The sequence below is a fragment of the Saimiri boliviensis genome, chromosome 16, assembly GCF_048565385.1.
Source record: "Saimiri boliviensis isolate mSaiBol1 chromosome 16, mSaiBol1.pri, whole genome shotgun sequence".
In the NCBI taxonomy this organism is placed as follows: Eukaryota; Metazoa; Chordata; class Mammalia; order Primates; family Cebidae; genus Saimiri; species Saimiri boliviensis.
Window position 1 is genome coordinate 32,714,486 of NC_133464.1, and position 16,937 is coordinate 32,731,422.

Here is a 16,937-nt window from a genome sequence, read left to right on the forward strand (position 1 = left end):
ATAAAGTTTTAAATTAAGATATGTACATTTTTTAAACATAATGCTACTGCACCCTTAAGAGTTCAGTGTAAACATAACTTTTATATGCACTGGGAAACCAAAAAAATCGTGTGACTCTCTTTACCGAGATATTCGCTTTACTACAGTAGTGTGAAAATGAACCAACAATATTTCCAAAGTATGCCTGTATTTTTTATTTGTTCACAATTTTCTCTATCAGAATTTCTTGCATTTCCAACCTAAAAACACATTTTACTCTAGCAATACTCCTGTATTTTCATGCATATAAGTTTTAAAACAATTTTTAATGCTATCAATAAGAGCTAAAGACCCAAAGTTAGGTCGTTTTTCATCTAATCACATGGAATTAGTACTAGCAGTATCATATTGAATGTTATCAAACACAAGAGACAAGAGTCAAATTCTTAGAAAAGATTACCAGGATGTAAAAATACAAATGGTCAAGTAAACAGATTTCCTTAGTTCTGAAAATAAAGTAGAAGCAAAATCTAAGTAGAAACACAAATTTTAAGGCAGTGACATTAAAATTGTAAATTTTAAAAACTGGAAGAATGGCACACATTATCCAAGGAGATGTAATCTTCTATAATAGCAAGAATGTAAATTTTTGAAAGGTTTTAATATTCAAGATAGAAAAAAAAAAATCCCTCCTACTAATAAATGAAAGTTGAGTAGGAAAACTGAATTGCTACAGCTTTTTGACTTCTAAATTTTACTTATTTTTCTTCTACCCTTTCACGAGAGTGGTTCTCAACCAGAAGTTTTAAAGTCTTGCAAGCTCCAGGTCCAAATCCTCCTCTTAGAAGTTGTGTGACCTCAAGCAAATCATTTAAGCACTATGAAGCTGTACTTTCTCATCCATAAAACTGATACAGCAAGGCTGTTACTTGCTATTATGGGATAAAATAGAAGAGTATTCAAGAGGACTCTGTAAACTGTGAAGCATTATACAAATGTGACGTATAATTATTTACATTGCTCAGATCTATAAAAATTAGCCAAAAAGTGATCTAATGGAGACTACAATCTCTGCAAAATCTAGCACAGCCCACGTTTAAAATACATTCATGCATCACTTACTGACAGGGATACGTTCTAAGACATGTGTTAAGCAATTGAGTCTTTGTGGAATATCAGAGAGTATACTACACAAACCTGTGGGGAACATTCCCGTGTGAGACCCCCAAAAGGCGTGGGTCTCACTATACGGTGAGTTTGATCCCAAACAGTTTCCTACTGGAGGCAGTCGAGCTATCAGGAAAAGGAACTGAAAGATGGATGATCAGTTTCTAATATCAACCAGGATATTGTTTGGGCCTAAAACTATGCGGTGCTGCTAGACCGAGTGACTCCCTACCAGCAACCAGTTTCTGCTTTTAACTTTTTATGACTCTTTAAGAATAAGCTTTAAACTTTTCTTTACTTGCCTGACTGCCTTGTACCCTAGATAATAGTTTAACTGTGGGGATATCTGCAAAGCAAATGCCACCATACGGGATGGCTTTGATCCCTGACTCAGAGACTCCTGAATGGGGGAGTTGCGATAAGTTGAGTCAGAAGCAGACAAAGGAGAATCCAGTTAAAAGATATTTTGATGAGCAAAACCAGAAAACCTTTTCACATCTCAGTTCTAAAACAAGATCAAACCAGAAATACCTGCAGCCATGAGGAATAATGTCTGGATGTAAACAAGCTTTGTGATCACAGGAAATTCTGTTACTTTTTACAACCACTGATTGTGTATCTGACTTATCTATTGTATAGGCCATGTAACGTATAGATTTGCATTTCCTCTTGCAATGATGTAAACCAGAGCAAAGAAAGTGTATTTATTCCTGGCCTTTGAAAAATAAAATTCGCTGTTTAAGCATGGCCTATCCAGCCCTCCAGACACCTCGCTTTCTCTGTCTCTCTTATTTCTTCAAGTGCACTCTCTCTTCCAGGTATTGGGACCCTCTTGCAGGTCGAGAGACCCCTGGCGGATGTGCCGTCCCGGACCGGTCCCCGACACAAACCTAGAGTGTAGAGCCTACTACGTAACTAGGCTATATGTTATATAGCCTATTGCCCCCAGACTACAAACTTGTACAGCATGTTACTATACTGAACAATCTAGGAAACCACAACACAATGTTATGTATCTGTATTATATACATATATCTAAACATAGAAAGAGTACAGTAAAAATATGATATAAAATATTTAAAAAATGGCACACCTGGATAGGGTACCTACAATGAATGGAGCCTATAAGACTGTAAGTTGCTCTGTGTGAGTCAGTGAGTAATGAATGAACCTGAAGGCCTGGACATTACCATACACTACCAGAGACCTTATAAATACTGTACACCGAGGCTATCCTAGATTTATTTTAAAATATTTTTCTGACTTCAATAATAAATCTCAGCTTTCTGTACCTTTTTATTTTTACTTTATAAACTTTTAAATTTAACTTTGTGACTGCTTTATAAGAACACTTACAACACAAATACACTGTACAGTCTACAAAAACAATTTTTAAATCCTTATTCCACAATCTTTTTTCTATTTTTTAATTTTTTTTAACTTTATAAACTTTTTTTTTTTTTTTTTTTTTTGAGACAAGGTCTCACTCAGTCACCCATGCTGGAGTGCACTGTCACAATCACAGCTCACTTCCCAGGCTCAATCAGTTCTCTTACCTCAGCCTCCCAAGTAGCTGGGACTACAGGTGTGCACTGCCACACCTAACTAATTTTTGTATTTTTTGTTGACCAGGGGTTTCACCAAGTTGCCCAGGCTGGTCTCAAACTCCTAGGCTGTGATTCTCCCACCTCAGCCTCCCAAAGCACTGGGATTATAGGCACGTGCCACCATGCTTGGCTAGCTTTTTTGTTAAAAATTGCAACTCAAACACACACATTAGCTTAGGCCTACACCGGATCAGGAACATCAACATCATTATCTTCCACCTCTACATTTGTCCCACTGGAAGGTCTTCAGGGGCAATAACACACATGGAGCTGTCATCTCCTGTGATAACAAATGCCTTCTGGAATACTTCCTGAAAGATCTGCCTGAGGCTGTTTTACAGTTAACTTGCTTTTTATAAGTAGAAGAAATATACTCTAAAATAATAATAGTATAATAAATATAGAAATCAGTAATACAGTCATTACCATTATCAAGTAGTATATACTGTACATAATTGTATGTGCTAGAATTGTACACAACTGACAGTGTAGTGGGTTTGTTTACACCAACACTGCCACAAACACATGTGTAATGCAACTTTACAACAGCTACCATGTTTCTAGATGACAGAAATTTTCAGCACCATTGTATATACAGTCTATCACCAGTCAAAATGTTGTTATGCAGCATGGGCATACATCTTTAAACAAAGTGAGAACAACCCAATTATACCATCCAGACTAAGTGATTATTTTTAACATATCTTGGAATTTCCTTTACATGGCAATGTTCATCTATTTCTTAAATAATGGGGATCACCTCATGTATGTCATTTTATATTCTACGTTTTAAATTTGCTATTTCAAGGTAGGTGATATTAGTAAAGTCTTCAAAAAAACATAATTTTAATGACTGCAATATTTAAACTTACTATCATTTCAAAATGTATTTAATGATTCCCCTACTTTGAGTATGTGTGATGCTTCCATTTGTAGTTATTAAAATCACTTGCTGTCTTTGCTTCCTATCTGTGCTCTTTTTAACCCATTATATGCCAGGTTTCTATTTGTAACACTCCAAAGAATCCATTACAGCAAAAGTCACCACTGATCTTCAAATAGCCAAAATCAGAGGACACTGCAATTATAGAGTATGACTGTATACTTTAGAATTAGATACATCTGAGTTTGAATTCTGTCTTTACCAATGAGAAGCTATGTGGACACAGGCATGTTATTTAACATGATTTAGTTTTCTCCTCTGTAAAACGGATCTTATTTTTACAGATGTGATTAACCCAGGAGGGCTGGAAAATCAATGAACTATATACCTAAGAACTTAGAGAAAGGACAGGTATGCAGTAAGCACACAATAGTGCTAGGTATAATCTTTTAAAATTCTTGACCAGCTACTTCTTTTTTAAAAATTCTCTCCTTTCTTGGCTTCTAGAATATTCTTTTCAGAGTCCTCTCCTATCTGCCTAATAGTTCTTCTTTACTTGTATTGCTAGTCTTCAAGGTTCTCCTGTTACCCTTTATCTAACTTCATTCTCCCGAAGGTCCTTGGATGACTCCATCCTAATGTTTTTCATACCTCTCCAGCTTCTGTTCTGCTGACCTACTCATCTTCCTCTACTCACTGTTAAATATTGTAGTTTCTCAGCATAGACAACTTCTTCCTCTTCTCTACTCTCTCCCCTGCTATTTTATTCATGGATTAAGAATTCAACTACTAACTAAACACAGTTGATTTACAGCATTTATTTCCAGCCCAAACCTCTCCTCTGAATTTCAGGCTTATTTGATATGGGTCTATTTTTTATCACTTGACTGCCTATTTGATATCTCCTTTTTAGTTCTCAAAGGCGCTTAAAATTCAACATGGACAAAAAATAACATTTTGATCTTCATCCCAAACCTGTTCCTTTTCAGTAATACTTGGGCATCATTCTTAACTCCTTTTTCCTCATTCTTATCCAATTTGTCACCAACGCATTAATTTTTACTTCCTACATACTGCTTGAATCCACATACTCTTCTTCACCACCAGCACCCTAGTCCAAACTACCAGCATCTCCTGTCTGAAATTTTAGCAGCTCCACCTCGTCTCTCCATCTGCTCAGAGCATGAAGTTATAGATCTCACTAATACTGCAAATACTTTAAAATATTCACAAGTCTAAATCCAAAATAGATTAGAACATGACATGAAAAATCATGTGTTTCAGAACATGGAGCTGGACTAGCTTAAAGAAATAACATTTCATTTCATCAAAAATTAAAAGAGAAAAACCATACACAGTAGTTCCGCCTTATGCATGGTTTTGCTTTCCACAGTTTCAGTGACCTCATGGTCAAATGCAATCCAGAAACATTCAACAGAAAACTATAGAAAAAAACAACTCATAAGTTTTAAACTATGCACTGTTCTGAATAACATGATAAAATCTCACACCAACCCACTGTGTCCTGCTCAGGATATGAATCATCCCTTTGTCCAGTGTATATATGCTGTCAGCACTACCCACCCATCAGTCATTTAGCAGCTCTAGTTTATCAAATCTACGACTGAAGCATTGCAGTACTTATGTGCTAGTAACTCTATTTTACTTAACAACGGCTGCAAAACACAAGAACAGAGATGCTGGAAATTCAGATATGCCAGTGAGAAGCAGTAAAGTACTTCCTTTAAGTGAAAAAGTGAAAGTTCTTGCCTTAATAAAGAAAAAAAAAATGTAGGCTGAGGTTGTTAAGATCTACAGTAAAAATGAATCTTCTATCTGTGAAATTGTGAAGGAAAAAGAAATTTGTGCTAGTTTTGCTGTCACATCTCAAACTGCCAAAGTTTTGGCCACAATGTGTGGTAAGTGCTTAGTTAAGATGGAAGAGGAATTAAATTTGTAGGTGAAGGACATAAGCAGAAACATGTTCTGATTGATGGCAATGTGTTGTACCAGAAGGCACCGAGCCTTTACAGAGATCTCAGCAAGGAATCTCCTGAAACTGGAGACACTGAGCCATTTACTGCAAATAAATAGTCACACAGATTGAGGATTAGGTTTGGACTGAAAAATATAAAATTCCTGGAGAGTCTGTGTCTGCTAATGAAGAAGCTGCTGTCTCATTTCTGGCAGAGCTGAAGAAGCTGATTAAGGAGAAAGAATATCGTCTAAACAAGTTTTCAACTGCAATGAAACTGGGCTCTCTGGGAGAAGATGCTTGATAGAACTGACATTTATCAAAGTTCAAAGGAGGCAGCAAGATATAAAACATGGAAGGACAGATTAACTCGGGTACTGTGTGGTGACACTGCAGGGCATGTGACAGAGCCAGGTGTAGTGTACAAAGTGAAGAATCCATGTGCCCTCAGAGAAAAAAATGAAAAGTTATCTGCCCAAATTCTGGCAATATAAGGTATGAGTGACAGCCATCTTGTTTGTGGAATGGTTCCATCAATGCTTCATCCCTGAAGTGAAAAACTACTTGAAAGAAGAAAAGCTGAAATTTAAAGTCCTACTAATAATAGACAATGCATCTGACCATCCTGAATCTGTTTGCTATGAAAATAAAAATGTCAAGGTTTTATTTTGACCTCCAAATATAACCTCATTGCTTTAGCACCTTGACCAGTGCATCATCTGGTCTGTCAAGAACACATACACTTGCCTAGTATTTAATCATATTTGATCAGCAACTGATACAGACCCTAACATGAACATAATACAGTGCTGGAAATCACTAATGCTGATCTGTTAAAAAATGAGGACATGGAAGAGTTAGGGTCATCTACAGACAAACAGGAAGAGGAAGAAGAAAGTGAAGCAGAATCAGTAATGTGGCCATTACCAAAATTTGCTGAAGTGTTTCAAATTGTACAGGCATTAAATGTCAAAATTATAGAATGTGATCCTCAATGGAACACAGTATCAAAGATACCCATTTGATCACTGAAGCACTACAACCTCTGCAGCAACACTTCAATGAGTTAATAGAAAACAGACAACAACTTCCAGTTACAGTGTTCTTCCAAAAGGTTTTGGCAAAATAACCTTCAACTATCAAGAATCCACACTCATCCACATCATGATGGTTTTGCAGTCCAGGATCACCTAGACAATCCTGTGTCTGGCATATCAACAGAAGGTCAATAATAGCCTAACACTACCTCACAATGCCTACGTCTAACACTACATCACAATGCCTACATCATTCACCTCACTTCATCTCATCATGTAAGCATTTTATCATCTCATATCATCACATAAAGAAGAGTACAACAAGATATTTCAAGAGAGAGAAAGAGGGAATACATTCACATAACTTTTATTACAGTATATTGCCCTAACTGTTCTAGTTTATTATTTGTTGTTAATCTCCTACTGTGCCTAATTTAAACATTAAACTTCATCATAATTATGTAAATAGGAAAAACACAGTATGGGCCGGGCACGGTGCCTCATGCCTGTAATCCCAGCATTTTGGGAGGCCGAGGTGGGCAGATCACCTGAGATCAGGAGTTTGAGACCAGGCTGACCAACATGGTGAAAAGCCATCTCGACTAAAAATACAAAATTAGCTTGGTGTGGTGGCACATGCCTATAATCCCAGCTACTCCGGAGACAGAGTGAGAAGAATCGCTTGAACCCAGTAGGTAAAGGCTGCAGTGAGCCAAGATCGCACCATTGCACTCTGGCCTGGGCAAGAAGAGCAAAACTCCATTTCAAAAAAAGAAACACAGTGTGTATAGAAAAACCACAGTATTTATAGGGTTTAGTGCTAGCTGTAGTTCTAGACATCCACTGGGGTTCTGAGAACACATTTCCCTTGGATAAGGGGGCCTACTATAATTTTTAAATCAGGTACCAGAAAGAAGACTCCAAGGTTTCTGGCCTATATAAGCCATTTATTGAAACAGGAGACACTGTAGAAGGAGACAGTTTGGGGCTATAGGGAAAAGGAAGTGTGCAATTGTGAGTTTTAAAAGTTAAGTCTACAAGTTCTTTAAAACTCCTCTCATCAAGAAGCAGAGATCAATTCCTCTCCTCTTGAATAAGGACTAAATGTAGTGACTCATTTCTAACAACCAAATATGGCAAAAGTGGCAGTATCATAACAGGTGATATACCTTCCATCTGACTTTCTCTCAGAATATTTCTTCTTGGAACCCTGCTAGCACTCTACTGAGGAAGTGTATGCCACAACAAGAAGCCACATATAACTGTCTTGGCCAGTAGCCCCAGCACTGGTCCTAGCTGAAGCCAGTGTAAAACACCCAATATGTAAAAAAGGAAACTTTTGAGATAATTCCAACCCCAGTCACCATCAGACAACAATTACGTAAGACTCCAGGAGAGAATAGCATAGTTGATTCCAGTCCATTCCCAGAACCCTAAGAATTAGCAGTAATAAATGATTGCTATTTTACTCTATTACATTTGGGGTGGTTTGTTACACAGCAATAGCAATGGTAGTCACAACAAAAGGATCGTAATTTCACTCTTAGAATTATTAATAGCATCTTCTATTACTTAGATATAAACATCATGGGGAAAACAACTTATTCTCGTTCTTGAAGATTAAAATCAAATAAAATTTTTTTAAATCTAAGGTAGCAAACTCACATTATTTAAATTGTAAAAACTTATAAAATACTGAATTATTATTTAGCATGTAATAAATTTTAACAGGCATCAAACCAGGTGTTAAATCTTATAGTGAAAGACAAAATTGTTGGATATCAACATAAAAATTGTGCATGAAATTGAGCAATGAGCAAGCATATTCATCAAATAAACTTTTTTTTTTTTTTTTTTGAGATGTAATCTGACTCTGTCACCTGGACTGGAGTGCAGTAGCACAATCTCGGCTCATTGCAACCTCTACCTTCCTGGGTTCAAGTGATTCTCCTGCCTCAGCCTCCCAAATAGCTGGGACTGTGCCACCATGCCTGGCTAATTTTTCATAGTTTTGGTAGCAATTGGGTTTCACCATGTTAGCCACAATGGTCATGATCTCCTGACCTCAGGATCGCCTGCCTCAACCTCCCAAAGTGTTAGGATTACAGGCGTGAGCCACCGCACCCAGCCCAAACAAACATTTTATGCAAATAAAAGGAGTAAGCATGTATTAATTTCATCAGTGAGGACACCACAAAAAAATAATTTTCAGTAACTACACAAAAAAAGTAAATGAATTTGGTAGGAGAAATACTGAGTTTATATATTCCAAATATAAAATGACAACCTGAGAAAGTTGGCATTAATTTGAGGGCAGAAGATGACATTAATCACAGAATGATAAATTCTAGTGAAAAATGTTTTCTGTTAAAATGTTTTTCAATAACTGATTTTTACAATGAAAACATTTTATAATGAGTATACAAAATATTTAGAGAAGTTATTTAGATTTAGAAGTTACTGGACTAGAGCAGTTATCACATACAAAATTAAACAATCATCAAATTAGCATACAAAATCACACTAGTATACAAAAATGATCCAACTGAATAATTTATCATTGCTGAGGAAATAAAAATTGTAGCCAGAAAAATAAATTAGTTCTTTAGACTGACCTGAATAAGATGAATAGTAGCAAACAGGAATTACTACCTTGTAGTCAAGAATAATCATATGTATGGGATAACACTACGTACACCCTTCACCTACAGTTACCCATACCACATTCTCACTCACACTCATCAGTATCTTGTTTTATGGCTATAAAGTATGTACACATAAATACATACACACATATATATGTGTGTATACATTTGTATATTTATATGTGCACACAGTATGTGTATGCATATATAAATATCCACGTGCATATATGTTTATAAGCCCATTAACAGTCTTAATTTGCAAAACTAAAATGTCAAAAAAAAAAAGAACTAATAAAAACAGTACTAGCTGTTTCATACCTGAAGTTGTAGGTACTTCCACAGTAATACTACTATACGGTGGAGGGGAAGAGTCAGTTTCAAGTGCTGGTGCTGAAGAGGCAGCCTGCACAATCTGTGGTGCTGGGTTTGAAGTAGATGGCTGCTCTATGGCCAATGATTCTGAGTTATCCTCTTCATTAAGAAGCTAAGAGAACAAAAGAAAAAAAAAACACCAATGTATGTTACTTATTTTTTAAATTTTAAGCTGATTTTATCATTTCAGACACAGGATCACTTTTTGGCCAAACACAAAGTAAAGTGGCATTTTTAGATAGTACACAAAATCACACTAGTATTTCAAAGTTTTTGAAAAACAATTTGTAAAGACTTAGGCATTAGGATCAGAATTTTCAGTTTCTTTACAATAAAGAGGGAAGTTCAAACTGTTAAGAATTCATAAAGAAAAAAATATGCTTCAAAATAGATTCAAATTCATATGATCCTACAGTAGATATCAAGGGTCTACCACATCCCTTGGATAAGGGGACCTATTGCAACTTTAAAATCAGGTACCAAAAGAAGACTCCACAGTTTCTGGCCTGGTGAAGCCATTTATTGTAACAGGAGAGACTGTGTAAGGAGAAGGTCTGGTGCTATGGAGAAGAGGAAGTATGCAGTTGTGACAGTTGAGTTATTACATACTACAAAGAAAAGCAAAAATTCTAATAACATAGCCACAATACCACCTCTACTACATTTGAATCGAGAATAATTGGAAATGAAAGCTGAATTAATGAAATGGAATAAAACAGATAAACATTTTAAAAATGTGGAGTACTAGAAGCAGGATTTCCCAAGCACAAAAAAAAATTATTAAAGCAAGACCGGGCACGGTGGCTCACATCTGTAATCCCAACACATTGGGAAGACAAGGTGGGTACATATTTGAGGCCAGGAGTCTGAGGCCAGCCTGGCCAACATGGTGAAACCCTGTCTCTACTAAAAATATAAAAATTAGTATATTGTGGTGGCGCACACCTGTAATCCCAGCTACCTGGGTAGCTGAGGCAGGTGAATCTCTTGAACCCACAGGGTAGAGGTGGCAGTGAACCAAGATTGTACCACTGCATCTAGCCTGGGCGACAGAGCGAGACTCCATCTCAAAAGCAAACAAACCAACAAAAACATTACTAAAGCAAAATGTGTTGATGTATATATAAACTTCTAGCAAATGTTCTTCATTGCTAGAATTTACTGTTCTCAAAAAATTCATTAAGAATCAATAAATGCTAATATTGTGTTGAGGTCTTTAATCACTTAATCTTCACAACCACCTAGGAGATTCTAGGAAACAGAGACTGTTACCACCAAAAAAAGAAAAACAACAAACAAACAGGAAGTACAGAGACTAAAGAAACTTGCCAAACTTCACAACAGTAAGAAAGGGTAAAGTAAGGAATCAAAGCCAAACACATTTTACTTCATTTATGGTAAACTTCGCAATAGTCATTCTTCAGGAATTGGTAATAACCACATGTAGACAAACTAATGAGTCAAAGGCATCAATACTATAAAAAGTAATTCATCAAGAAGTACTTTGTTCCTGAAATATATTTACCAAAAGGCCTTATTAAAATTGTTTAAGATATTTTTAAAACTGGAATCTTGATTTCTAAAGAAATTACTAGTTTTCCATTATTTAATTTTCATATTTTATTTGTTACTCTAAGAAATTCAATGTTAAAAATAATCCCCCAAATAAATTTTGTTAACACAGCTAGGATATATACAAATTTGAATGTTATAATGTAGCAAAATGAACATGAATTTTGGAATTTAGGAAAAATAGGATTTAGACTGGGTGCTATGGCTCACACCTGTAATCCCAGCACTTTGGGAGGCTGAGGAAGGATTGCTTGAGCTCAGGGGTTCAAGACTAGCCTAGGCAATATGGTGAAACCCAATCTCTGCCAAAAAATATTCAAAACTTGGCCAAGCCTGGCATGTGACTGTAGTCCCAATTATTAAGGAGGCTGAGGTGGGAGAATCACATGCTTGAGCCTAGAAAAGGCTGTAGTGAGCTATGATCACGCTACTGCAGTCCAGCCTGGACAATAGGACAAGACATTGTTTCAAAAAAAAAAAAAAAAAAAAAAAAGAATGAAAGAAAGAAATGAAAACAAACAAAGAAAAGCATGTAAATTATTGCTCTACCTGCAGGACCTTTGATAACATCTTTTCCATGACTTAAGTGTTCACCTATTAGCTCTGAATGCAGCCAAAATCCTCACAGGGTAGGAAAATAATATTTGGAAAGCATCTAATATAACAACCAACACAGACGGATTTAACAAATACTATTCTCCCACTTCTTCCCTTTTATTTGGTTTACTTTATTTCATCACCTCAAACAGAAATGATGTGGTACTCTCTAATAATCCAATCAGTAGTCACTCATCTCTAAAATAAATAAATGCAAAGTAAAACAAGAGTTCAATTTACTACATTGCTTTTTCCATGTGTTGGTAAATGATCACACTAGCAAAACATTTTTGTAAGATAGTAAATGTATTATAACTTAACGAAACTCTCATATACAGGCCTAAAACCAATTCTGAAGTTACTAAGACTACGCTTTCCACAAACATAACACTAAGATTTATATAATTAAATCAATTCACAGAAATTGAATTCTAAGACCAAATATTCACAAGTGAATTTTATGATTATGAGCCTTATGAAATTTATATTTATTTGCATCACTTTTCCAAGCAAGCACTTACATGACTACTCTCTTGACTAGCAACACATTGCACCTGGTATTAAAAAGCATCTCCCATGTTTTCCTACTACAAGATACCCAGGAGAATTCCTCACTTAATTATCTTTAAGTGATAATATTTCAAGACCAAAAATGTTAGATGAGCAACATAAGGCAAATAAAACTACAGTACAGATACTTACTTGTTAATATCACCAAAACAATTGCAAATGTGTCAAAAAGGGAAAACCACTTTTCCACATCTCTTATTAAAGCTGCAAATGTAGATACAGAGAGCTTTACATATGAAAAATCTTGTGGCTGGGCGCGGTGGCTCAAGCCTGTAATCCCAGCACATTGGGAGGCCGAGGCGGGTGGATCACGAAGTCAAGAGATCGAGACCATCCTGGTCAACATAGTGAAACCCTGTCTCTACTAAAAATACAAAAAATTGGCTGGGCATGGTGGCACGTGCCTGTAGTCCTAGCTACTCAGGAGGCTGAGGCAGGAGAATTGCCTGAACCCAGGAGGTGGAGGTTGCGGTGAGCCGAGATCGCGCCATTGCACTCCAGCCTGGGTAACAAGAGTGAAACTCCATCTCAAAAAAGAAAAAAAAAAAAGAAAAATTTTGTATGCAAAACAGCACTCTTCCAGTGTCTTCCAAAAAAAAACTCCTACCACATCGAACACATAAATGTGCTCCCCAGAATGACCAACTTATTTTCAAAAACTGTCAAAATTTACTCAAATAACTACAATGAAAGGAGTAACTATACTTTATACGTAAGCTCCAAAACAAAGCTATAAAACATGCCTCAATTTATTTCAACTTCTCTAGCACCTACAGTTTTATTTTGACAAAATTATATCTGAATACTGCCATGCATCAACAGTAAAACCCAGTAACTCAGTCAACAACCTCTACCTACTATAGCATGTAACTTTCAATTTACTTTAAATAAAATACTGTAATTTTAATATTTGCCAGCAATAAAATTGCCTCTATGAATTAACCAACTTTGCCTTTTAAATAAATCCTTTATGAGGGTTAAAATGTTTATCAAATTAGATAATTCCACTTGAGAATAATTTCTCTTAATCGCGTTGTCCAATGGTTCTATTCAACATTCATTAACAATTACCTAAACCGCAAAAAAATGGGGGAGGAGGGAGGCAGAAGAGGGGACCTACGTGTATACAGTGATACACTAGGCCCTGTGCCCTATTTATATACCGCTTCAAAAGCTATCATTCCAGCTCTTCCTACTTATGAGCTTCCTGAAAAAATGTGGGCAATACAGCACATGAAAATTAAACTCTCTTTAATATATCAACCAGGGTGGTGAAAAGTTGCATGGTGAATGAACCGCAATTTTTTTCCTTTCGTCTAAAGAAAAAAACAAAATGACCACAAAGCTGTCTTAAAAGTATTTGTAGCTAGGCTTTATAGATGTATACTGAGCATTTTTAATGCTAAGCAAACTGTAGGCATTATGATTAACTCTAGCTGGAAGTACAACCTTCTAGGGTATAAAGATTGTTTCTTTTACTGGCATGCATCCTATATAACCTTTCATTCTATCTTAAGGTGATAAAACATTAATGTAATAACTGGATGTTTTGCTTTTGAGAAGCTAGAGTCCTCACTGAATGTTCCCTAAAAGTACCAAGAAAAGAATGTGTAGATGTGCTATCAAGTGTTGCTTGGCAAGCAGTACACTACATTAGAGCCTGGTGGGTCAGCTAGCAGTGTGGCTTTTTTTCATTTGTCTTCTCCTTTCTGTTCTGTTTTAATTTGGATGTAGGTTGGACCTACAGGAAGATAACTGCAATTTAAAAGAAATCATTTTTAAAGTTGCAAAAAAAAAAAAAGTGATCTAAAGAGCCAATGAATTTATATACTATCATATTATTTCTATATTTAGTATCAGAGGGCAGAGCCAGGAATAAGAGTTGTTGCAATGAGATAAATTTTAGCTCAATTAAAAAACATAGCTGGTGTGGTGGCTCACACCTATAATCCCAATACTTAGGGAGGCCAAGATGAGAGGCTCGCTGGAGCCCAGGAATTCAAGACCTGCCTGGGCGACACAAGGCAACCCTGTCTCTAAATAATAAGTAGCCCTAGCTACTTGGGAGGGTGAGGCAGGAGGATAACCTGAACCTAGCAGATAGAGGCTGCAATGAGCAGTGTTCACACCACTGCACTCCAGCCTGGGTGACAAAGTGAGACTCTGTCTCAAAAAAAAAAAAAAAAAATTTTTTTTTTACTATTGGAGCTACCCATGGCACTAGATTTTTAGTGAGGCAACAAATACTTTCAAGCAGAGTTTGGATGATGATCTGGCAAGGCTGTGGTATAACCAGAATGAACACACACCTGTTTTTCCCAAGATACTTCCACTTTATACTTGTTCCAGGGTCCCACCGAATTCATCATGTTCCAATGTTATAAAATTAAATAGTCAATCTACATATCATGAATCTCCTGTCCTCAGTAGAATATTAGAGTAGATGACAAAGTTTCCCTCTAAGATACTATAACCCTTAAAAAAAAAAAAAAAAAAACCTAGAGTGATTTCTATCATTCTGTGTCATCTTACTTAACACAGGGGAGGAAAAAAGAAAGATTAGAGTTACAATAAAATCAAATAGCAGAGTCAAGCTACTCATTGAAGTTACCCAAGAATAAAGTGAGCTACCTCATCTGTGCTCCCAGAAATTAATAGCAGGTGATAAGAGACCTCTGCAGATAGCCTAAGTTTTCTAAACCAACAGATCAGAAGAAAGGGGCCTATTAAATAGTCCTGCTAGCATATGGAGCTAGATTTTCTACCAGTAAAACCGACTTATGGCAGTCATTTTCATATACACACTCAATTTAGCAAATTATTATTTTCTTAAATTTAGGGTTATTTTCCGAATGTTTTTCCCACTAAACCTTTGCTGTGTCTAGACACTTTCCTGCTAGAGGGAGCCAAAATATGACAAAAAAATTAACCATTAGGAAACAAATCTATAAGCTGAAAATAAATATTAATGAAACAAGTGCAAGTTAGTAAATCAAGTCTAATTTTCAGCTTCTTGTTTTGAAAACAAAGTGATGTGGTATTAAATTTTATAATATAACACAGGTATATCTTCTGCTAGTAAAAACATTTCTTGTTAGTATGACAGAACATATCTGTACAGTTGTGTGCCACATAATAATGTTTAGTTCAACAATAAAACACATGTAAGATAGTGGTCTCATAAGATTATATTGTACTTTTACAGTACTTGTTCTATGTTTACATATACAAATACTCACCATCATGTTACAACTGCCTATAGTATTCAGTACAGTAACATGCTGTGCAAGTTTATAGCCTAGGAACAACTGGTTATACCATACAGCCAAGGTGTTTACTAGGCTATACCATCTAGGTTTGTGAAATTACACTCTCTGACAGTCATCCAATGACAAAATCACCTATTGCATTCTCAGAACATATCCCCATTGTTCAGCCACACACGACTGCATTTTATGGTCTACACAAAGACCACCGCGAGCTCCAATCCAGATGCTCAATTTCTATTGAAAATGATCTAGGCCAGGCGTGGTGGCTCAAGCCTGTGATCCCAGCACTTTGGGAGGCCAAGGTGGGTGGATCGCGAGATCAAGAGATCAAGACCATTCTGGTCAACATGGTGAAACCCCGTCTCTACTAAAAATACAAAAAATTAGCTGGGCATGGTGGCATGTGCCTGTAATCCCAGCTACTCAGGAGGCTGAGGCAGGAGAATTGCCTGAACCCAGGAGGTGGAGGTTGCGGTGAGCCGAGATTGCACCATTGCACTCCAGCCTGGGTAACAAGAGCGAAACTCCATCTCAGAAAAAAAAAAAAAAGAAAAAGAAAATGACTAATCTGGAATTGCAACCAAACAACTCTGAAGAACACAAATCAGAAATGGTATCTTTTTAAAAAAATGTCAGGAGGGGGATAATGAAGGGGACAAGAAGTGATGAAAGAATAGAAAACAAAATTTATATTGTCATACTAGACTGTTTTTCTGAACTCCAGACCTGTATATCCACTCAGTAATCCTTTTCTTTAAACAACACTAAGAATAATCACATGCAAAAAAGGAATCTGCATCTGCATATGTTCAATTATTTTCCTCCCAACCCTCACTGCTTAGCTAATTCCACCTATTGTTCAGATTTCTATTCAAAATCAAGTTCTCAGGAAAGTCTTTCTTGTCTCCCAAAAGTATGTTAGAACTCTTTGATATAAACTTAAGTTTAACCCTGTTGTTCAGAGCACTTACCACTATAGGAATCTTATTTATGTAATCATTGATTACAATCTTTTTCCCAGCTAAAGTAACAGCTCTCCAAAAGTGGAGATTATGTCTGTCTTGTTGAATGCTGTTAAAATATTAAATAAAAGTAAGTCCCCAAAAGTACTCTGATTCAGCTTTGGTTAAAATTAAAATATAATATAGGTCACCGGTCATAATAACATGAGATGGAAAGCCCTGATAAAGAAAAACCTTGCTAACACAAGAATTTTGACATCTCTAACAGCTAGATACGACTTTCCTTCGGATGTTGCCATTAC

At 36.3% G+C, this 16,937-nt stretch overlaps 1 protein-coding gene across 1 annotated transcript in view; it reads right to left on the bottom strand.

Moving 5' to 3' along the window:
- NDFIP2 (Nedd4 family interacting protein 2) overlaps window positions 1-16,937 on the bottom strand; it is a 76,541-nt gene that overhangs the window by 26,193 nt on the left and 33,411 nt on the right. The window contains exon 2 of the mRNA XM_003931019.3: window positions 9,612-9,777. Within this exon, the coding sequence (XP_003931068.1) occupies window positions 9,612-9,777 (166 nt within the window). The remainder of the gene's footprint in view (window positions 1-9,611; window positions 9,778-16,937) is intronic.